General features: G+C 36.7%; 1 protein-coding gene across 3 annotated transcripts in view; it reads left to right on the top strand.

Moving 5' to 3' along the window:
* Positions 1–12875, top strand: part of LOC126236342 (ATP-binding cassette sub-family C member 4-like) — a 296791-nt gene extending 283916 nt beyond the window's left edge. For all 3 annotated transcript variants that reach the window (XM_049945568.1, XM_049945569.1, XM_049945570.1), the window contains 3 exons: positions 2607–2736; positions 10315–10425; positions 11503–12875. In XM_049945568.1, the coding sequence (XP_049801525.1) occupies positions 2607–2736; positions 10315–10425; positions 11503–11562 (301 nt within the window). In that variant the 3' untranslated portion in view covers positions 11563–12875. The remainder of the gene's footprint in view (positions 1–2606; positions 2737–10314; positions 10426–11502) is intronic.
* Positions 12876–25625: the final 12750 nt, after the last annotated feature.

The raw sequence follows: 25625 nt of genomic DNA, 5'->3' as shown, positions 1-25625 counted from the left end.
CCCCAGAACTGACTTTCCTACGGCAGCTCAAACACTTCTCACTCGTGGTTGTTTATAATATTTTTTACAAAATTTATCTAGGCAATGACAATAATATTCTATTAACTACAGATCACAAAAGCCACTAAAATTACGTGGAACACAAATATATGTGTACACTATTAATATAGTAACGTAATGCAGTTAAACTGACGTTAAAAATCAAAACTTGTATACCCGAAAAATTAGGCCTAAGATTGTGTATGCGCGATACGTACTTTATGCGTTTTGAAAGGAAATAAAAGATAGAACTTAAAATCTTTAATTCCCCGAGTAGATACAGTACTACTAAATGTATGTGTAATGAAAGTAACCTAAATTTTCACTTAATACTTAAAGAAATGTCTTAAATTTGTATGTAAACCTACGTCTAAAGTAAGCGGAAACCTGCCCTTTTTGAGGAATACTTTGATATGAGTGAAACCTTCAATAGATAATATAAAAAATACTATAATTAACTTCGTTATGGTGTGATATGAACTCAACTGACAGTTATTATAGAATTAACTACTTATCATGACGAGCTTAATATTCAAGCATGTGCGATCTGCGCCAGAGCTGCCTACCTCAGTTGGTCCTCGTCTTTCATGCTTGCCCTCTTGATAGTCAAACATGTTTAATTCAGCATCTCTCTATCAATAGCCCTAGTCTTTTACATCTATAATGCAGAAGTTGCTGTTTCTTTAGAGAGTCTGTATAAAATGGAGGATCCCCCTTATCATGAACTGTTGCACTAGATACATATCTATCTTGTTTCCAGAACGAGAACCTCAGCTCCTCTACACACTCCTACCCAGATGTAAATCTTTTGCATTCCTCTTCAAGATGCAACAGCACTGTTTCTTTATCTGACTTACTAACTGTGTCTTCTTCCTAATTGGTTTAGGTGCCCAATTTTCATAATCATTGTTGCCACAACTGTCTCACAGTCACTGATATCAGTTTCAATATGGACACCCTCAAAGATGTCACGTTTATTTGTTGTCATTAGGTCTAACATTTTTCTTCCATGAGCGATCTTCTGAACTATCAGTTCTAGGTAGTTATCAGAGGCATTTAGTAATGTTTTGTAGGATGTCTTGTCACTCCCATTGATGTAATCTGTCTTACGGCAAGTATCACATGGACACTGTTCACTTGCTTCTGCTCCTGCCTTAATGTGCTGGCCAATTTTTCTATTTCTAATTTCATCCAACATTCCAAGCCTTCTTCTTTCTCCTTGTTCTTCTTCTTGTCCTTCTCCCTCTTTTTTCTACAGTGTTATTATACGGCCTCCAATATAGGTGATACAATGTATTTTATGCCTTGGTCTTTCATACACACCACACTATTATTGCTTTTGTAATAATGATGAATTAGAGACATCATCTATACTAGTGGAAGCAATTTTACACTTCCATTTTAAGTGTTTTCACTTATCAGTGATGTTAATACCATACCTTGACCCTGAAATTAATTAAATGAAGCTAATAAGGCTATGGGATGAAGAAAGAATGAAACACAAGTGAAATAATTGAAGTACAAAGACAAATGGAAAGTACTTTATCCCTTGGATCAAATTAAATGAAATTGTCTTATGAAATAATTTTTCCTCAGTCATCGGCCAGAATCTGTGGCAATGTGTCACAGAGTCTGTACTTAAATTGTAAAAGCAACAGCAGCTCAAAAACTAGTGACTTTTCTGAAATTTTACGTGTGTTTATGTACATGCATCTATCAGTATTTTTATTTGTCCAATAAATTACAAACATTTTTGGTTGATTTAAATTATTTGCAATGCCTAATGCACATGCTGCTCCATTTAGAAATATTTCACTGGGCCTAACAATGGAATGCAAGGAGTGAGATGATTGCTCTCAAACTTTTACCTAGTTAGAGTGTGATATGAACAAAAATGATTAGGAATGAGCATGATGTAGCACAGGATGACTGATGTTTAAAATTGATTTCAGATTTACATCAGTAGGAAGAGTACAGTATTTTTTATAGAATGAATTGTGCAAAAGGCTACCACATTTTTCAACACTACCCCAAACAAATGTGAAATCTGAATTGTCAACAATGTTTAGACCATTTCTGCAAGACATGAGCAGTGTGGAACATTTAAAGTGCTATGACAAAAACAAATTATTGAATATGTGGAAAGATCTACTGAAAGAAGGAAATGATACACACTGATTGTGATTCTTGTAATACTTATAAATGAAAATTTTTGATGTACATATATTTGTTTCTAGAGGCCACTGGCTGAATAACAAGTTACCTCTTATTAACAGTTTTTATTTGTAATAGGCAATTTTCATTTATAAGTATTATTAACATATGTGAACACTGTTTCAAAGTGTTGTAGCATTCTTTTAGATGTGTCTAAACAAATGGAAGCAGAAACAAATTTCAAATACATAAATAAATTAAAAGGACTAGCAAGAATTATATGTCAATGTTCCTTGTCTAAACAAATGGAAGCAGAAACAAATTTGAACATGTCCTAACATACATGAAATAGATTAAATGGACTAGCAAACATTATATGTCAGTGTTCTTTTAATAGTGCTTATTATTTTCAGGACTGATGCCCTTATCCAAGAAACCATACGTAAAAAATTTAACGACTGTACAGTTCTTACCATAGCACACAGGCTGAACACAATTATGGATTCTGACAGAGTCCTTGTAATGGATGCAGGAACAATGGTGGTAAGTGGATTATGTTATACATCAGTAAATCATTTAAAGTATTGATTCATTTATGGATGGATTTCCAGCATGCTGGGTTTATAATGGGACAACAACTTGTGTTAAGCAATTTGATGTAGAAAACAGCTAAAGTAGCAAGAGTCAGTTTTTTATTCAATTGAAGACTAGTTGTTGGTTACCTGATTCCATTTTCAAAACATCACCCAAACTGACAAAGTAGTACATTCTGTAATAGCCTGCAAACCATATTCAGATTGTACATACAAAAAAAAACTTAACTGTTATACACTTGTACATACAATCTCAACATGGTTTGCATGGTATTTTGGGATATACTATTTTGTCTACTTGGATGATTTGGAACTTGGTTCAGGTAACTTGAAAGCAGTCATCATTTAAATAAAAAAAAACTGAATCTTGCAACTTGGGCTGTTTCCTACATCAAATTGAACCATTCATTAACAAAACCACTTAAAAGGCTGTTACATTATTAAACAGACAGATGTAATATGTATGAGAGCAAGGGCATAATTTCTCAATCTGGTACAGATACTGTATTAAAATAAAAAAAATTGTTTTATTGATACATATGGTGTAGTAACCTGACTCAAACGTTAACTTAGACTAGTACTGTTTATATGAAAATTTTAAGTAGTTGCGTTGAGTATGTTCCATTCATATGGGTAAACTAGAACCCACATTTTTTTATTTTGGACAGTTCCATTGTCAATAAAAATTAATCCAACATTCAATTGTTAATTAAGAAGTGAGGTATGACTGTATTGTCTTTAAGATCCACATGAAGATTGTCCCAGTACTAAAATAACAGATGTAAATAAACATTATGAAAGTGAAACCATGTTACAGTACAACTGATGAGTAAAGGCATATGAAATAATTACCACCAGATGCCTATTAGTAGGAAGAGTGTGGTAAATGTTACATAAAGAAAATTGGTACTATATTTGTTGAGCAAAAACTAAAAGCAAAGAGAAAAGCCAATTTTTCAAAAATTTTTACAATAATCCAACTGATTTTGTGTGTCAGTTTGTTATTGAGGGTGAGACATGAGTCCTCAACCTCACTCCAGAAACAAAATATCAATCTAAATGGTGGATGAAAACTGATGGCCCAGCACAAAAAAGGCAAAACCACTAAATTTACCAGAAGGGTTATGGTCAGTGTTTTCAAGGATTATTGGATTATCTAATGATGGGTAGAATAACTTACATGTAATGTGCTAACCTTCTGGAGCAATTGGAAAGAAAAATACAGGAGATGAAGCACGATTTACAAAATATATTGTATCAATGAAAGAACAATTGGCTGTAAGGGTACTTTGACAACATATAGACGCAACAGGAAAGATTGAACATATTCATGAGAGGCATGCTATTATGGTTCTTAAAGGCAAAGACAGCAGATGAAAAAGTGTAACAAAAATGCTCAAGGATTCTTTGAAATAAAACTTGTGTTCTTTATAAAGCTTGTGTTTTATATAAATTTATGGAACCAACATTTTTTATTATAATTATATGCAACAGTGATGGATATATCATTCTGGAAATAGTAGCTGGATATAAACTTGCACTATCAAGATACACTGTACGTTCCACTAAGGGATCATGTGTTACACAAATGAGCAAGGTCCAATAATTTTACATATTATTTTTTAACATGTGATTAACAATGGGTATACAAAAAATATTTCACCTGCATATGAGAAGACAGATACCTCCATTCACCTTCAAAAGAAGGTCCTGAGTGGAAGTTTGTCTAAGATTTTTACGTCAACTTAGTGCACCACTTGCGAAATTTGGATTGTGTTACAAAGTACTGTATATATACAAATGTTCTGGAATATAGTTTTATGGTTCTGTACTTCATATGTACTATGGTCATTTTGCTTTCCATTTTTTTTTTTGTTTTTTTTTTTTTTTTTTTTTTTTTTTTTGTCACAAACAGTACCAAAGAGTAGGCACATGATGAAAAAACAATAGCCCTTAAGAGAAATGTATGATGTTAATAACTGAACACTGCATTATATGCTTTTAGCTCACTGTTGTAAAATAAACACTTCACTTCAATCTGAGAGGACAGTCCACCATTCACTATCAAAAGAAAGTCCTCAGTAGTAATAAAGTGGTTACGCTGCTGTATTCCAAACTTATTTTTCTCCTGATAGGAGGCCATTAAACATATGGATACACAGCAGAATCAAGAGTCACGATACAGTGTTAGGCTATATGTCTAGATTTCCTTTCCTTCTGAAGGAGAATGAAAGCTTAAAACCCAATCTGTCCTAATCCATTTTTGTGTCTGTATCACATCTGGCATGCCATTTGAAATATGAGAAACAAGCTTCAACTTTCAGTCATAATTTACATGTCATCCAGGTCTTTTGATTAACTGTAATAACTGCTTAAACTGTAGTAACAGAAGGGAAAAGAAGGAACATATCTATATCTACTTCAATACCAAATGTAAGTTAAATATGAAAGTGGAGACTCCAGTGCTAAAGCACTGCATACGCTGCCAGAAAAATAAATTAGTACACCTTGAAAGACAATGTCAATTTTGACTTGATGATGGCATATGACAGTAGATGTACTGATAATGCTTTCAGTGCTGTCCACCAACATTGCTACCACAATATAGATAAAATGACTTGTGAGCCCAGACATTTCAACGTGAACTGTTGCAAACTGTTTATTAGCAGTGGGACTATGAGCACATCTCTAGCTGTCTTCCACTCACATCACAACATCAATGTGCACAGCCCAAATACTGCCATCAGAGAATCACTTGGAAGATGGAATGGCATGCTATGGTCTTCAGTGATGAAATCAAATTCTTCCACCATGCAAGCAATGGTTGTCATACAATGTAGACCTGGTGAGTGCTGTCTCATAGAGTGTGTTTGTCCAAGACACATTGGCACCACCTCGGGTCTTATGGTCGGGATGCAACAACTCTCATTCACCTTTGCTTTTTCTGGAGGGGACGTTAACCAGCACTTGGTACATGCAGACTGTTATTAGATGGGTCTTTTACCTTTCTTGCACCAGGAATGTGATGTGTTATTCCAACAGGATAACGCTCCCCCACACACTGCTTGTGAGACTCTACTTGCTCTGCAGAATGTGCAGCAACTTCCTTGGCCAACATGATCTCTGGGCTTGTCTCCAATAAAGTGCATATGGGATATGATGGGACAAGAAGTTACTCTCTCTCTCTCTCTCTCTCTCTCTCTCTCTCTCTCTCTCTCTCTCTCTCTCACACACACACACACACACACACACACACACAGAGTCAGGCAAGCACAACTCTCACACACATGACCACGTCTCTGGCAGCTGAAGCCAGACTACGAGCAGCAGTGCATGATGGGAGAGGCAACTGGGTGGGGATAAGGAAGAGGCTGGGTCGGGGAGGGGGAGGGATAGCTGGGACGGGGTGGGGGATTGTAAGGTACTTCTAGTGGAAACATGCACAGGGACGAGGTGGAGAGAAGGTAGGACAGCAAGGTGCAGTGAGGAGGTTACAGAGAGGGTGGGGGAGAGAAGGGATAGTGGAAAATGAGAGAAGTTAAAAACCTGGGAGTGTTGGTAGAACAGAGGGCTGTATAGTGCTGGGATGGAACAGGGAACGAGCTAGATGGGTAAGGACAATGACTAATGAAGGTTGAGACCACGAGGGTTATGGGAACATAGGATATGTTGCAAGGAGAGTTCCCACCTGCACAATTCAGAAAAGGTGGTGTCGGTGGGAAGGATCCAGATCACACAGACTTTGAAGCAGTCACTGCAATGAAGAATGTCATGTGGGTTGGTGTGCTCAGCAACAGGGTGGTCCAGTTGTTTTTTGGCCACAGGTTGTCAGTGGCCATTCATGTGGACAGACAACTTGTTGGTTGTCATGTCAACGTAGAATGCAGCACAATGCTTGCAGCTTAGCTTGTAGATAACATGACTCATTTCACAGGTAGCCCTGTCTTTGATGGGATAGGTGATGTTCGTGGCTGGACTGGAGTAAATGGTGGTTGGAGGATAGATCACGTCTTGCATCTAGGTATCTTACAGGGATATGAGCCATGAGGCAAGGGGCTGAGAGCAGTGGTTGTGTAAAGACCAACAACTCTTATGGAATTACGTCAACAGTTTGAGCACGTGTGGCATGATGTACCCCAAGATAGTATTCGCCATCTGTATGATCGACTGGATTCCAGAGTCAGCACCTGCATTGCTGCCCATGGAGGCTATATCACGTATTAATATGCATGTTTCAGCATTGTTTGGTACTCGTTACCTCAGAAACACTTGCTAATGATCTGTAAATGTAATCATTTCATGTACTCCACACATACTGTTGTAACAATGCATATTGAGTGTATTGGAAACCTCTAAAAGAGGTGTACTAATTTTTGTTTCCGGCAGAGTGTAAAATTCTGTCCAGGCAGTCTGTCACAGTCAGTTTCTGAAATTATAACAAATGAATTTTTGTGACCTAAAGCATCTGTTTATAATGTACGCTCTGTATGTTTCTTCAGCTGCTGCATATATAACTGTGGTGGATAAGCAACAGGAAATGTGCAATAATGATTTCCATCTGTTCAAACTACAAAATTGTGAATGGCAGCCAGGACTTATCTTCAGACAGTGAAATTCATAGGACTGCTAACAGACACAAATAAGTACAATAAACTAGCTTAGCTTTTATACTCCCCAGGGAGGATAAAAGATTATGTTGGGGAAGGTTAGAAACAAAGTGCAGGTCACCCAGACTCCAAGATTAGAGAGACTTATTTGTTGTGAGGCCAAGGAGAGACAAAAATGATGGTGGAGGTGTCAGGGAGAATGGGATGTCAAAGTAGTACATTGGTAATCACTGTACCATCTCTGTCCAAAGATGATGAGGATCAAGTGGGAAGTAAAGATGGATTAAGAGGAAGAGAAATGAATTGAGAAGAATAATTAAGGACTAGGAGAAAAAGGAGATGGGGAAGAGCGGAATGGAGAGAGAGTAGGTGGGGGGGGGGGGGGGAGGGGAAGGAGCATGGAGGTATTAAGCAACAAAAAATCATTCCAAACAAGCAAAAATGACCAGTTAGCACAGTAAGCACAGTCACAGACATTAACATCCATACTTTAAAAACTGTAAAATTGTGGGGCATCCAACTGGATAGCAAGTTTGTAACATACCTGGTCATGAATCAGCTTGTACTTCTTCAGTGGCAGTGATCATGGCAAAAAATTGGTTGTAAATATGGGTGCATACAGCCAATAATGTGGTCAACTCACACACACATTTGGTTTCAGATGTTTTACTTCCATAAATGTCAGACACCCCTCACAGAATTAGTTATATGGCCAGTCTGTGTCTTAGTTACATAATTAAGTCTCATTTACCAGGTATCCACATAGTGCACCTCCTCATTACACAACAATAGTTACTGTGCAGTATAACCTAAATGACCAACAACAGTCTCACTCAGATGAACAATACATGTGCCACTTAAGGTCAATCAGCAGTCATAATTAATTGTCCTACTTCATTTTCCATCTTCTTATTCACAACAACACATCATTGCACCATTCCATTATTACAGTTCAGATTGACATGGGTTAAACGCTTGGAATCTAGGCTTGACTGTCTTTCATATTCAAGATAATATGCATATGTTAACAGTTGTAATTCACATTAAGTTAAACACATTATTGCATAAGTACATTATGGCTGTTTTGACTGACACAGGTTCCACACTCGAAATCTTGGAACAGACTGACTTCAAAATAGCTTCAGGCCCATTGCTAGTTTCACAAAAATGGTTACTAAAGTTTCTGATACTAAAATGTAGACTTTAACGGCCGGAAATATCATGTCCATTCATCAACCGACCATGGCATAACAGCCCGGATAATTATAATGGACATACTAAAGTTTCACATTGTCAAGTACATAATTTCAATAATTTACAATTAGAATTTTACATCTCAAATTAATTAAACTGTGCAGAAAAATTGGTTTTGGTTTGAACATTATGTTACAATAAGAGTTTTGACTGAAATAAGCCTTCTTGATAACAAAAACTGCAGGAATAGCTAAATAAACAATACTATACATAAAAGTGTTAATTACCCAGAAACTAATTAAATGCAGATGTTCCTATCATTTTTTGGAAATTGGCTACATGAATACTTTAAGGATTTCTATGGGTAATTTTCCCAACTTTATCAGTAATATAGTAAGTACATCTGTTTACATGTCAGCAATGTGACTGGAATAGGAAATAATTAGTGTTAGTTAACTGAACTGAGCCTTAGCAAAACTAGTTACTTGAAATGGTTCAAATTAATTAGGAAATTCTTCTAACTAATGTAATTTAGCAAAGCTGAGTCTGGTCTTTTAGTCAGAATTACAGAATGACAGTTTTACCTTATGGCATGTTTTTCTCACTAACACTAATGATAATTAGGAAAACAAAAACAAAAAAAAAACACCATTTGAGGAGGCAAATAACAAAATAAATGGGAATGGGTCCCAGCTTGCTCTGCTAAAGTTGAGCTGGAGTCAACAGACAGATAAACTAATGCAGAAGCTCAGTCCAGTGTATTTTGCTCTTACAAATATCTCTTATTGTGTTGACTTGAAGACAAGGGTATTAGCTTAATCTGGATACTTTCACTCCTTATTGTCTTTTGGAATTATCTTCTGGGGCAGTGTACCTGTTGTAAATGTATTTATTCAACAGAACAGTGTAGTAAAAACATTGTGTAAAATAAACAAATGCCAATCTTGCAAAGTCATTTTAAAAGATATTGGAATTCTATCACTTCCCAGAACATTTAGTCCTTAATGGTATTTGTTGCACATCAGCAGTTTAGCTGAACTGTGATCTGCACAACACAAATAAATTTTCATGTAGACTTTGCTTCTTTGCCTAAGGTTCACAGTGGGATAAGGTACTAGTACTCTTGTGCAAAGTTCTTCAAGTTCTCCCACCTAAAAAAAGAGACAAACTGGAACTCATAACCAACTGAAAATAAATTGAAAACATACCTCATTGATGACTCCTAAAAATTATCTGTTTATCTAGTTTCAAGGGTTGAAAACACTCTATTAATTGCATATCAAGTAGTAGTATATTGAGAGCAGGTCTCTGTTATTGAAAATGTAGGTAACTATTATCTCTGAGAAAATATCACTGTAATCAAGTAAATATTGAAGTACTAACAGACGATCAACAGCAGCTATTTAATAATTATGAGAAGGCACCTGCTTTTTTCAAATTAGTAGTTTTCCTTCTAACTTACTTTCTTACATATTAGTGGCAAGAACACAAATTTTATTAGTTAATGAAGCAACAGATTATTATTATTAATGCAGCGTACAAATTAAGATTGTAAAAGTTACGTGTCTTCTGTTACTTTGTACAATGATGGGTTCGACATCCCCGAAAATTTTTCTTTATGATGAGATCTACAAAACATGGTGAAATAATGAATTCTGTATGTAATTTATATCAAATCTATATTTAAAATATGTGTGAACTTTTATTGGTTTTATATCAATTTACAGGAGTATGATCACCCATACAAGCTATTGCAGAATCCTGATGGTTATTTCTACAAGCTTGTTCAAGAGACTGGGAAGATTATGGCTGAGAATCTCTTCTTAGTAGCACAGCAGGTGAGAAATAATAACACGTTTTACATTTTACTGATTTGTTATAAAATCAATTATAGAATACTGCATGACAGTAAAATCACAGAAAATAGTGTTGTGAGATAATAATGTTAAAATATAACAGTCTTTTCAGTGAGCAAGTTTAAAGTTTTACACTGGAGTCTATCCAGCTGGCTAGCCTTTATTGCTTATCAATTTATTTGCACATAACATAATTGACAATGTGTGGTACCGAAGAAGAACATCATCTGATACAACATCACTCAGAGCTGGGCTGTTTCGACCAACCATATACCAGTTGTTCATGTATCAGAAGCTGTTAAGTAACATTTCTCTTCTGTCACTTGCACTTTTTACTTTGTAAAGTGAATTTATTATCAGTAAAAAGAGACCCTAAAATATGAATAATTTCACACATCATCTGCCTTTCACAATTAAGTAATTTTTAGTTTTAAAATAGTAGTTGCAAGAAAGAGTTAATGTTATAATAACCTACAATTGTTATGAAATTTATACCTTTCACAAAATCATATCTTTCACTTATAAAATAGTGGCACATAGCGAGTGCCATATTTATGTAAGAAATTCTTTGGTAAGAAGATATTTTTGGAAACAATATATAACAATAATGAGAAAAGGCAACTTCTCACCTGTAGTTGATTGATGTCTGTCCCAAAGATACAAACAGATGTACACAACTGTCTGCAGTGACAATGACCTGCTGTTTATGAGCAGTTGCCCATGTAAATGAAAGTGGGAGGTGGGGGAGCAAAGAAGTCCCAGAGAGGGACTAACAGTGACAGCTACTAAATTTATTGTGTTCCGTCACCCTCAGATTCCAGGGGAGCTGCTCACAAAGCAAGCTTTGTCACAGCAGATATGTTGTTGTACATGTGAGAGTATTTTAACTTTAAAAGTGTGGTAGTTTTCTTGGGAGCTAGTGGAATATTCTTTGCTGTTACATGTGTCTCAAATTAATTAACTGTAGGTGAATGGTTGTCACAATGGATCTATTCCTTATGACATGACGTAAAAAATCATTTCTGTCAATACATAATTTTCAACATAATTGTTTTTCAGGCATACAGAAAGACAGTGGAAGGAGATGCTGTTGTGGAGAATGAAACAACAAAGCTCTAAAGCACATTAAAGGTGAAACCTACCTTCATTAATAAGTGTATAGGGGGCTTCACACATCATGCAGCTTTAAACATCAGATGCCACTATGTACTACTGTAGTACATGTGGTTCTAGTGTGATTGATGTTCACTGGGACACAATTGTCAAAAACATACCAGCAAAATACTGGGAGACTGAGTGAATGTTTGACAAAGTGACAATGGATCAATATAAATGAAAAAGACATAAATTTAGTGCACTATAAGACAGTCGTAAAGTGAGGCACTTCTCACTTAATGTTTCATTTCTCTATTGAAACACTGAATTAGATGACTGAAGAGAAACTAGAAAAGTGATTTCAAACTATCAAAAATATGTAAAAGCTGTTACTTTGAGGGCGTTTTTACAGTATTCAGTATTGGAAACAATATTATTTTTACTCTGTGGAGATATGTTTGCACATGTATGTGAATCCACACGTATGAGTGGATATTACAGTGAGTGAGTGAGTGTGAGTGAGTGTGTGTGTGTATGAGAGAGAGAGAGAGAGAGAGAGAGAGAGAGAGAGAGAGAGAGAACAGAGTACCATGAACTGTGATTATTTATTTGTAAAATGTTATAATAAATTGTTTCCTTTACAATTAAATACTTTCTCCTTGTCTTTAAAAATATGATTACTTTTTGGGCATTTACTTTACAATGCTTACCACTTCTGAAATTTATGCTCAGCGTATATTACACTCAACATACATTTATTGCCACATTTATTGAAAAGTTGCATTGAATTACCTTTGTGGTAAATTCAGCTTTCATTTGAATGTAATTGTCTCAATGGTCACAGTCAGCTTTGGAGCAAACATGAACTGCCCATTGCTGAATACTAAATGCAGTGAATGAATTAATGTAACCATAGATTAGGTTTATCCACACCATTTCCTTTTAATTGAAAAAAAATTGTGTTCACATTCCTTTGAGATCAATGCACATTCTAGACAACTGTGTAAAAACTGTGATGATTATAGACAAACTACATAATAAAGAGTAATAATTATTTTATCATTTCTTTTGGTATTTTTAGTAATGCTGATGAATGTGTCGAAATACTTTCAAGCTACTTATTCTCTTGGTTTTTAATGAATCTCGGAACTTTATGCTAACAGACTGTTGATCTGGGTATCTGCAACCACTGGAAAGCACTTTTTAGATATTCACTGATCCACTAGAGATATTGTACAATATTATTTTATAAAATATTGTATTTTAAATTTGTATCATCACCCGTATGAAGCATTCAAAAATGCCTCCAAACTAATTAAAGATTATTATAACTTTTTGCATTAATGTTATGGGTTATTGGCACAAACCATGATCACTTATAATTAAAATTTAAATATTTTCTCTTGTGGTTTTACTAAAGATATTACATCAGTTGAAGTATGTGAATACCTTCATTCATTCACTGTATTTCTGATTGCATTAAGATAATTTATCTCATTATGGCTCGCAAACTGCTTAAAGTTCCTACAATTCTGCTGTATTTGTTTGTCATATATTAAACAATGGATACTCCTGGATGGAATGTAACAATATCATGAAAAGCATAGTTGCTACTCACCAAATAGTGGAGATGCTGCATCGCAGATAGGCACAACAAAAAGACTGTAAGAAAGTGAGCTTTTGGCCAACAAGGCCTTTGTCGAAAATAGACAACATACACACACACACATTCAAGCAAATGCAACTCACAAACACATGACCACAGACACATGACCACAGTCTCTGGCTGCTGAGGCCAGAGTCTTGGCATCAGCAGCCAGAGACTGTGATCATGTGTTTGTGAGTTGCATTTGCTTGAATGTGTGTGTGTATGTTGTTTATTTTCGACAAAGGCTTTGTTGGCCAAAAGCTCACTTTCTTACAGTCTTTTTGTTGTGCCTATCTGCAACCCAGCATCTCCATTATATGGTGAGTAGCAACGACCCTCTTCACTATTTTGTCATATATTACCAGCACCACCACAAACATAGCCTGCCCCAGAAAATATCTGTTATCTGGCAATGGGAACACAGTACATTTAAGCTGAAGAGCTTTGTTCTGTGCTTTTTCTTCTGTGTGAATATTGAGATTATTTAAGTTACTCATGCAGTCTTTTTTTATTTTAGTTTTTACAACACTCAAGCATCAAGACTAAAAATTTGGCTCTTAACAGCTTAGGGCCCGGTTAGAGGTTGTAAAAGATGTGCTATATAAACACAATTGTTCCAATGATACATCTTTATGGATCGTTCTTTCCAAAAATGTTTTTTATCCATTGCAAATATGTATTACACTGGCAAAAAGATGACACATTTGAACCTCTCTAACATTTATAATGTGCCAATTGTAAATAAACAATGATGCTAACACTTTATTAAACCTGCTGCCTCTGATGTAGAGGCAGATGTTAATGTACATAAATTGGAGGATGCCTTGTACAAAGAGTTAATTGTTGCCACATCTGTTGTACCTGGAAATATTTTTGCTACTTTAAGTTGGACTTGTTTTTTAAAGTTTTTCAGAAGCTATTCAAAATGTTGTTTTCCTTAAAAACATTTTACAATAGAAGTACAATCGAGCTTTTTTGGAAAATATTTTAGATTTTACAAGCTCTCCATAGAGGTTAGAGAGGTGAAAGTTACATTCCTAGAATAAAAAAAGTAAGAAACCAGTATAAGATCTTCCTACATTTACAAATTATATATTTCGTAGCTTGACAATATGGGAAGCCTGAGTATTTTTAAAAGTAGAAAAACAAATCTGCCTCACTTCTGAGACAATGTAATACAAAACATTTGTACAGTGATCTATATAAAACTGCACTGACATTCAAGAAGTCTGAATGAATTGAAGTGTGTCCAAAGTCATGCCACATAGATCACAGTGCGACCTTTTCGAGAGGGCTATAATAGAAACACAAATACTATTGTATTTGGCCCTAATTCTTTGCATACTAAAGTCTATTCAGAATATGTTTCAGCAATAAATGGTGTTTGCTATGTGCCAGATTATGTCAGTATAAGATTTAAAAAAATATTGCCATTACTATATACACTGCTCTCAGTGTAGTGTAACTCTTGAAATGAGGATGCTTGCACTCTTGAATAAAGCACTTTTTTTTCCTAATGTCAAACTGTAAATAGATCATCTGTGATGTAAAGGTAAAATGTAAAGGATGAACTGTTTTTATATCTTCAATATATGAAAACATTTGTTATTACAGTTTATTTGGTAAAACTTTTAATAAATATTAATTTTTGTATAAAAAGAAAGTATATATAATTATTTTTGTAACAAACTGAATTACATGGAGGGATTGGAAACGGAATATCTCACAGCTTGGTGAAATATATTTCAGTATTGTGAGTGGCTTAAGACCTTGACTGAAGTTTTCTACACTGTGGTACTGTGAAGATATATCACAATTTTTGTAACCAGTGATGTTCTAATTTTTTATTCTGCCACTTAAACTCCTTATATTACATCCTATATTCATGGTTTTTGCACAATGAACTTGTGATATCAGAAATGACTGAGCCACAAGAAGAAATGTTACAGTGGCCCTCAGCAGTTATCAAGTGTAGAGAAATGTAACAACAAACAACAATACAAGACGTGTTTCATTATAACATCATTATGAAATGCACAAATGCACTCACCATATAGAGGAGGCATTTGGATGCAGACAGGCACAATGAAAAGACTGATATACATTTAAGCTTCTGGCCAAAAGGCCTTCTTCCAAAATAGAAAACACACACACATTCAGACAAGCGCAACTTGCACACACATGACTACTGTCTCTGGCCACAGTAGCCAGAGACAGTGGTCCTGTGTGTATAAGTTGTGCTTGTGTGACTGTATTTTATATTTCAGAAGAAAGCCTTCTGAATAAAAGCTTAAATGTATAGCAATCATTTTGTTGTGCCTGTTTGCGACTCAACATCTTCTCTATATGGTGAGTAGCAATCCATCCCTTTCAAAATACTGTTGTTATTCCATCTTGGATTTCAGTTTTCAGTATAATTAATAACAAAACTCTGTTAATTTCAGTGTAATAGGATAACTTGTATTTTGTGGAAACTGAAATTTCAGTGTTGAGCAAGAAGGGTGAAATGCAGGAGACAAGCTCTTCACCTAATAGAGGGAATGAAACCTGCCTATCATCCCTTTGTGATTAAATTTTTAATGACAGCTGAAATATTAATGGTAATGTTTCCCATTGTATAATATGTATGAGAATGAAATCTATTAAATTAGAAGATTGGGAATTAAGAAAAAATCAAATTATTTATTTAGGTCTTATCAGATCTTCTCTTTCATGTTCGTAGAATTTGTGTCCAATGTTACTCTTCAGTTTATTTTAGGCCTCAATCATCTAGTGCTTCCATAGAACTGAGACATTTTTCCACATTCACCTTTTACTGTTTATACAAAAGATGCAAATACAAAAACATAGCCGGCCGGAGTGGCCGTGCGGTTCTAGGCGCTACAATCTGGAGCCGAGCGACCGCTACGGTCGCAGGTTCGAATCCTGCCTCGGGCATGGATGTGTGTGACGTCCTTAGGTTAGTTAGGTTTAATTAGTTGTAAGCTCTAGGCGACTGATGACCTCAGAAGTTAAGTCGCATAGTGCTCAGAGCCATTTGAACCATTTTTGAACAAAAACATAAACAAAATGTATCTATGGAAAAATCTAGGATGGAATATTATTATGTACAGTGGGACAGATCACTACTCACCAGATAAAATAGATGCTGAGAACAGACAGGCATGTAGGAAGGCTGATAAATTGCTAATATTATGTATAATGCTAACAAACAAAAACAAAATACATACAAAATACATACATTGAATGTAGTCTCTAGCTGCAACCTGAGAGAGGTGAGTAGCAATATGGATCGGGTTGTGTGGGGGGAACAAGGAGAAAGCAAAGGGAAGGCTGGGAGAAACGGGATGGGACAGAATAAGATCATGCCAACGTTGGACAGACAGTAGAGGATAGGAGAGAAGCTGGCACTTATGCAGGAATTGCTTGGAGAAATAATAAAAATTCAGTATAGGGGAGAGGCTGGATATCTCGAATATGAGAGAGAGACAAGGAAAGAAAGATATGAGAGAGATAGGATGGACTAGAAAAGTAACATGGAGGTAGCGGGTTGCTGTGAAAACAGGAGGGTGGAACAAAGTGGAAAAGAGACAGATGGAGATCAGGGACCAGTGGAGATTATGGCCACTCTCATGGGAATGAAGAATTTTTAGCAGGGGAATTTCCCGTCTGTGAAACTGAGAAATAACTGGTACTGAGGCTTTGAAGCACCCAATCAATTTCACCATATTATGTTGTGTTCATTTTAACATAGAACACAGTATGATAACTGCAGCATAGTTGACAAATGATGTGACTCCCTTCACAAATGGCCCTTCAGATGAGTTGGACATACCAGTGATAGGCCTGGAAAGGGTTTTGATAGGCACATATGTGGGGCAAATCTTACAAAACCACTTGCTTTCTTTCCAGGAAACTTTCCGAATCAGGAACTAAGCGAAGTAGCTAAGACAGGGAGCTGTTAGCTGTGTATGAACCCATTAGACAGTTCAGGCCGCACATAGAGGCACGGCATTCCACAGTTTTAAAGCTATTTATTTTGCTTTTAAAATGCAATGTGGATCTTTTTCACGAAGACAATTCCACCAATTGGCATTCATAACTCAATTTACTACTGATTTTCGTAAGTATTCTTGTATCAATGTGAATTAATAATGTTTCCACAAACACTGACTACAAGGAGCTGACGTGGAATTACAGCAGCTTATCAAGAGCAAAAATACTGAACTGCACCTAAAATGACTTCTATGGTCAGTAACCAAATTCTAATATGGTACGATATTTCCAAAAACCGAGTTTGCCCTTTTCTACTGCCAGTTTACAGAAAACTAGTTTTTGATCATATCCACTGATTTGACATTCTGGATGGTGGCTGATAGGTTCATATGACCAAGTGTCAAATGTGACAGCAGATCATGGGTAAGAACTTGCTTAAAATGCCAATAGCTTAAGGTGGGACGCCATGTCCATAAGACTATTGGTTCATTCAAAGTACGTATATGGTGTTACGCACACATCCGTATCTACTTGGTGGGCCCTCTCATTCCAGTATAGAGTTTTGAAACATTTTTTCAGCAACTGACTGGTTTACCCACTGGGTGGAATCGGCACCTTTTGTGGACGTTTCAGCGAAAACAATGGCACATACTTTTCTGACCACATGGATCTCCCATTTTGGATGTCTCACCAATATCACTGCTAATCATGGATGTCAGTCTGAATCAAGTTTGTTCCATGAGCTGCAAACATATGTGCCTCAAACCTCACCATACCACCAGCTATCACCCATCTACTAACAGAATGGTAGAATGATGGAATTGTACTTTAAAAGCTTCCCTTGTGTCATGGCTCTTTGTATTTATCTGCCCTTCTGCTAGTGTTACTGGATCTACGTAGATTTTAAACCTGATATTGAAGCTGCTGCAATGGAATTTGTGCATGGTGAGCCACTTAGCCCCCGCCCCCCCCCCCCCCCCCCCCCCCCCCCCCACTCCCGAAATTTTTATAGTGACAATGTGACCACTTGCCTTGTAAACATTAGCTTCTATTGCAGCAGATGAAAAGTAGCATCTCCAAATGTCACCCATCACTGTCATACCAACATACAAATGTGGATGACCTCACACACAAGGATCTATGGACATGCCCTTTTGTCTTGTTGCTTACAGACTGTGTCAAAGTACTTTTATGAACACTGTACACGAGCCCTTGTCCCATATTAACATGGAATGAACACAAGTAAATATATTAGTGAATGATAAACCCACTATGGTGTCCTTCGGATGTCTTAAACTGAACCATTTGCTTCAAGAAGACAATGCTTCTGGCCAAGCCTCCTGTCAACTCCTAATGCCTACATTGCATGATAATTATCACTTCCGAGGCTATGCCATCAACAGATGAGAGTGTACCACCATCAGACGCTCAACCAGCTTCTCCTGTACTGCCTAGAGCTGATATAGTTGTACGTCACAAATACTCCTTTATACCAGGAGACCTGCCCTACACAGAGGGGTGTGAGGAGCTGTGTGGCAATGCAACTAGTCAGACATTAAAAACGATCACTGAAGAACTGAAGTGTGCAATATCTTTGTTTTTACTCACTCTGTATTGTTGCTGTTTCGTGTTTGTCATTCTCTGCACCTATTATAGTGTGTCATCTTCCATGTAACAGCAAATGAGTTATAATGAAATGTGTTATCTCAATGATACCAAGTACTTACTGTAATTATTGTGGACTGATATTGCCCATAAGTGCATGACTGTCAGACATATCTTGTCTAGCGATAATATGCCTAAAGAGAAAATTAAGAGTAATTGGGATCTGCGAATGGAAGTAGATCCACAAGAACAGATGAATTCAAGCAAGCCAAACTAGGTAAAACACTGAGGAGATATTAGTTTATACTGTGGTATCTCTGCTCTGGAGTCTGTAGACACTAGCATGAAGAAACTCTGATCCAGAGATGAAAGTGCAAACCACAGTTATAAATATACAGATTAATATCAAGAGAACATTTTCTGTGGTCATTACCCTCCTAAGATGCTGTCAAACTGAAATAAACTACTTGGATAGAAAATACCAGCTAATGAGACATTATTAAGCCATTTATTGTTTTTGTATGTCATAGGTAATTTAAGTTCACTTGGATAATATATTGATACATAGGCATAATGTCAAGTTGTAATAGTGGGATGTCCACGACCATAACACGACCTATGCAGTTGATAAAGGTTGTAGTATAATTAAATATAATTGCAGTGTAACTATATTACTAATACTATTTTGTAGTTAGAAAGTTGTGTATAATGTTACTTCACAGTTACACTGTATTTTCCAAAAATATAAATTGTTTTGTACATAAAAAAGGCTTATGGTAAGCATAAAAATTTGTGAAAAAGAACATTGCCAGATCTGTCATGTGAGTGAACAGATTTATTTTGAGGGATCCCAGCTAATGTTGCAGTTTCTGTAAGATTATTAGCACAAGTGATCATATCTCACAATTATAAAAACCTTTATACATCTTGTTGTGAACAACTGGATAAAATTCCTTCAGTTTTCTGGCTGCATTGGGTTGAAACAAAAACACAACCTTTTGATGACTTCCTCCGTCTTCAGGGCCAGGAGCTGACTGTGGTAACTAATGCCACACTGTATATTATGTACAGTAACAATTATCTCAACTACTATACAAGTGCCATTAGTCTTAGCAGTTTCTAGGCATGCCGACTGGAGCTGACATTACACCCTGACAGCACACAATTCATGACATGACCATAATATGAGCACATTCTGGGACCAAAAAATTTACATATGCTCCAGGAGACAAAGTTTTGTGTCTCTGATGGTATAATGCAAGTACAGTCACAGGTGCAAGATATTAGCAGAAGTCAATGAATCATTGCATAGAAGAGTGTTTCTGGGCACTCATCATTTTTGTTCTTAGTGGTATTCTACAATATGACAAGCGACGACGAAATGGGTTCTACGTATTGTAAGATCACATGTGACAGATACTGGACTGTGTAAACATATACGCTGATGACCAAAAATATTCTGACCACCTGATTAATGGTTGTTGGTCCACCTTCGGAATATAATAAAGTAGCAATTCTGCATGGCATTGATTCAATAAGTTCTTGGAAGGTTTCTAGAGATGTGTGGCTTCAGATGCCTACACACAGGTTACGCAATTCCTATAAAACTGGAGCCAGTGGTTTGTGGCACAGTCCGGGCACCTAATACTGTCCCAGATCTGTTCCACAGAGTACAGCTCAGGCAAATCTAACGGTCATAGCATTAGGGGAAGTTCATTATCATGCTCCTACAGTTACTGTAGTACAATTATGATCTTGTGACAAGGATAGTTATCCTGCTTGGAGATGCCATTGTCATTGGGGAAGACGTCAAGCATGAGGGGATGCAGGTAGTCCACAATAATGTTTGCATGGACAGTACCTGTCATGGAGCCTTTTATTACTACCATAGGTTCCATGGAAGCCCAGATGAATATTTCCTAGAGCCTAATACTGCAACCGCCGACCTGTGTACGTGATGCGGTGCACAGTTAAAGTAGCTATTCACCTGCACGACAGCTTATTTACACACAACTATCAATCTCGTGTAACAAGAAATGTTATTTGACTGATCATGCGACATGTTTCCGCTGATCTGTGGTCCAATCTCAGTAACCCTATGCCCATTACAATTGTAATTGACAATCTCGTTGTATTAACATGTGAACATGTAGTAGTTGTCTGCTACAGAGTCTCATGTTCAAGAACATGCACTGAACAGTGTGCACCCAAACACTCATGCCTGCAACAGTAATGAACTCTGTTGTCAGATCTGCCACACATTGCCACCTAGCCCATTTTACAGAATGTGCAAGCACTGATTCTCCATGTTCTCTGATGGGGTATGGATGTCCAATACCTTGTCACCAACTCATGATTTCATCATCCTGTAACCAATTAAACCTTTAACTACTATGGTCATTAACAGGAACACAATTACTATGGAGGTGTCTCACAGACCGCATTTTTCTATTTTATATATCAAACCAGAATTTTGCTGAATATATATAGTTTCTTGACTTCCAGTCATTCATTACACTTCTTAGAAGTGGCTTTTGTAGAAATTTGATTTTTTTAAAACACGGCGGTATTTTAAACACTTCGACAATTAAAACAAAGCGAAATCTGGAGAATATTTTTATTTTATGAGTTACGAAAATAACAGCAAATAGTTAGCTCTCTACTCACACATAGATTTTCATCGGAGGCATTATATTACTAATTGGCAATATAACTAGGTGGAAAAATCCGACATGACTTACAATAAATTTCAGTTTACGACTCACTTTGGAATGTAGAGCGAATATTTCAGTCCATAAGTCTATGAATGGAGAAACTATGCCACCATTTCACTTCTAAAATTATAAGTAAAAACTAAATACTTGCTCTCATGTGGCACTGAATCATACTTTAGTCAATTTCCACCTGCAAACACTTCACGCAGACCTTCCTGGAACACTCCAAACAAATCGGAACACCACGCTGTTGACATGGATGCCCAGTTTTCCTCTTCAGATGAGGAGGGCAAAAGGTGCACGGTTTTCGATTTTAGGATTCTTCTTTCGGTGTCTGAGGCTCATCTTGCAAGTGAAGACATCTGTCTCACATAATGCACGTTACACAGAAGGCCCAGCTTTCCCCGCCATGGAGAAACAGTAGCATGCAATAAAAACGCAGCACGCAAACACTATGGTACGTCTGTGAGACCTCTCAAGGCTATTAATTACGAAGCAAAGAGCAGCAACAATGCAAGAATGCTGGCACGTGTAGCTTGGCAGCCAATAGGAAGGTACATGGAAGAGTCCATTTGGCGTTGCAGGGGTGTGAGAAATATCTCGACACAAAAATTAGTAGCGGTCTGAGAGACGGTCGATAGTAGTTAAGGGTTAATAGACATGCACAACAGTAACACGTGAACAATGAACAGCTGTGTCATTTCTGAGAGGCCTATTCTAGGTGCCCAGCCATAACTATCTGGCTTTATACAAAGTCACTTACATAAGCGACTCTTCTTGTTTGTGGCTTGTATTATAACTAGAATGACTACTCGTTCATCTCTGCAACATTTATATACTTTCCTTACTGCATCACATGACTGCAACACCACCAAATGGTATTTAACCTCCGCAGTGGGCAGTGGTCCTAATGTTCTGCACCATGGGTATACCATATATTTACAAATACATTCCCTTAATACTACATGGCAAGGATGTGAGTGTATCATAGGTTAAACCTGACAAAAACAGCATAAACCCAAAGAAGAAGAAAAATGAAAGCCATGTAAGCCAGAAACTGAGCACAATGGTGAATAGTACTGGTTACAAGTAGAAACAAGTTATGCAAACTATAAAAGGACTTAATGCATTAAAAAGGCTTGGAGTAGGCCTATGTTCTATGCCTGTGTGAACAAACAGAAAAAGAAACTAGTATTGTCATATGTAGCCTACATGTGAATCACAAACAGTTAATTTTCATTTAAATTATGTACAACATTACAAAAACGGGACAAAAATATTCAACTTCGGTGTTATCATTTGGGTGTCAATAGGAAGAACTTAATTTAGTTTCAGAATGGTCCAAAAAGTTGCTTATGGACTTAAGACAGAAAATTCAAGGTTAAAATTACCGTAAAAGGGTAAAACTTTAGTAGAAGTCAGCAAGCAGTTAAAGGACGTAGACATACTTCATAAAAATGGCTACGGTACTGAAATGTCAGTATTGCCAAATGTTCACGGGAAAACCCCGCTAACAGCGATTTTGTATTGAAATAGCCTAGAATGTATTGATATTTTATTATTTGTGACAAAAGCCATACAATTAAACATTACTTGTAATACCGTATTATTTGTATTTTTAATGCCATACAAGAACACAAAAATGATGCTTGCCTTGTTTATATAAGTATTTCTATTGGCTCATAAGAGTCAAATTCGAATTATGTGATCGATAGGAAACATGCTGCACCTGCTGCTCCGCTCTGCAGGTCTCGAATATGCAGCTCAAATTGTTGGCAGAAATCGACTTTCAGTTGTACCACTCTTGTGGGCATTCACATTTCCTACTTTGCACAATACTGTCGATGCAGATTTATAGTATTCACACTTTCCGATCCGTCTAAGCCTTGCTTTGATTGCAATTATTGATTTTAACACGTCTGATGACATTCCATCGCTTAGTTCGTTTTTCACTATGCCAGTGGTACAGTACTAAATGCTCTTTCCAACTCTGCATTTGACCGAGGCAAAAGTATATAGTAAATAAGTTTCTACATTCACTTTAAACTAAAAACTGTTAACCACCGCATGCCAGAAACTCAGACTCAGAAGTTCCTTTTCATTTAACAGATGTTAAATTTCTTACCGTTTGGCTGAGGTCTTGCATATGTTTCATTTATTGGTAGACCTAAAAGTGATTCCTTGACAACTCGCAAGGAATTTGAAACTGACAACACTGACATATTTCTCAAAACTATAAAATTAACAAGAAGTCTTGTCTGATGTTCACTGTGAAATCTCAGAAGGCGAAAAGCGATAAGGACGGCATTCGTTATGAGCTGCAACGTATTGTTTATTCTCTGATTTTATTTTGTTCGTTGACTTACATATATTCTACGGTTAACTAGAGTTGTTCCCGTTCTCGCGTCTACATTATATATGTTATACTAAAACTCATCAAAGGAAACTAATGCAGCTTTTACTAAATTCAATTTCTTCTTTAGTAGAAAATTTCAAATTGTGCAATTTTCTTCAGTTTCAAACCCTAAATAGGAGCAATAATAAAGGCCTTCCGTACGTAGATTTCAAGACTCTCTGTCAAGAAATCCTTTCTGCGTGTTGGGAGAACAAATTTCTTTGCAATACCTTCCTGCCTACACCAGCTTCCAACAAATTAGCACGTTCTTCAACCTTAGTTCCAATCGATTATTTTCCCTTTACACTTCGGTCCAAACTGAACAACGAAAAATGAGAAACGCAAAAAAAAAAAATTTTTTTTAATCTAGATATGGAATGTAGAAATGAAGCAGTATAAATTCCTCTCCTTTGACACCGAGATGCCAATAGAATTTAATTCAAGCCATTGTTTTTCAATTTAAAAAAATAGAACATCAATGTAAATCAATCGATTGCGACACACGCGAACACCTTTCATACACTTGTGTCCCCCATCTATTGTGGCAAACAGAACTTTATACATGCACTGACGTACAGGGGAAAGGGAAAACCAGTTGTACATTACTCATAAGAGAAAATCGAAGCTTCTCGGCAAATACTCTGAAGCTGACGGAGTCACTAACTTCGTGAATGACATACACATCGAATCATGACGAGACTGGACCAATCCTTTCGCAACTTGACATAAACTCCATTGTTAATCACCATCATTACCAGCGTTAAAAGGCTCGTTTACGCGGGGGCAATATCTTGCAGCACTGTGGCATGCTACGGAAATCGGCGTGCGTCGTCTTGTAGTACGCTACTAAGGCAACATCTAGCGACCTATATTGCATGCGGCAGGTTAATTTATATCAAAGCAATGTTGCTTTTTGTGCCACACTGAGTCGGTCTTGCAGGAGAATGGGTGATAAAATGATTGCGGTGGCTGCTTACTTGGTCATCGCACATGCCGCCAACAATAGAAATGAAAATCAACGGAAAAGGAAACGATAGTGGGAGAGATGAATATTTAAAAAAGGCCCACGAACGAGTATACTAGGAGAGCTAGCAGCAGATGATGGTGCATTATTTAGTAATTTTAGGAGAATGTTCAATGACGACTTCAGTTAACTACACCTCCTATTCTAAATCAAGATACCAACTGCCAAGACAGTGCTTCACCAAGAATTTGATTGGCCATCGCATTACGATTTTTAGCCACTGGGGATTCGTACAAATCACTGATGTACTTATTCGAAGTATCATCATATTCGGCTATTTCCCTAATAATGCCTGAAGTATGTAACGCTATTTCATCAGTGTTGAATTACATAAAGGTAAGTACACAACATTCAATACTCACTTTATTTAAATAATTTTTATTTTCAATTTTAGGTAAGTTATAATCGAAATTAAATAACTGATATAAAACATATCACTTATTTTTTAGATCTTAAAAAACTGATGGAGCTCTTCTGATGTACCTGGTGCTCCAATGAATTCTTCACTCTCACCAGTATTGGAAATTTGTGATAAGGACTATGGGGCCAAACTGCTGAGATCATCGGTCCCTAGGCTTACGCACTACTTAATCTAACTTAAACTAACTTACACTAAGGACAACACACACACCCATGCGCTAGGGAGGACTCGAATCTCCGACGGGAGGGCAAACCGTGACAAGACGCCCAGAGCGCACAGCTACA

The sequence above is a fragment of the Schistocerca nitens genome, chromosome 2 (assembly GCF_023898315.1).
Source record: "Schistocerca nitens isolate TAMUIC-IGC-003100 chromosome 2, iqSchNite1.1, whole genome shotgun sequence".
In the NCBI taxonomy this organism is placed as follows: Eukaryota; Metazoa; Arthropoda; class Insecta; order Orthoptera; family Acrididae; genus Schistocerca; species Schistocerca nitens.
The sequence above is the reverse complement of the archived record's forward strand: the minus strand, read 5'-3'. Positions and strand labels throughout refer to the sequence as shown.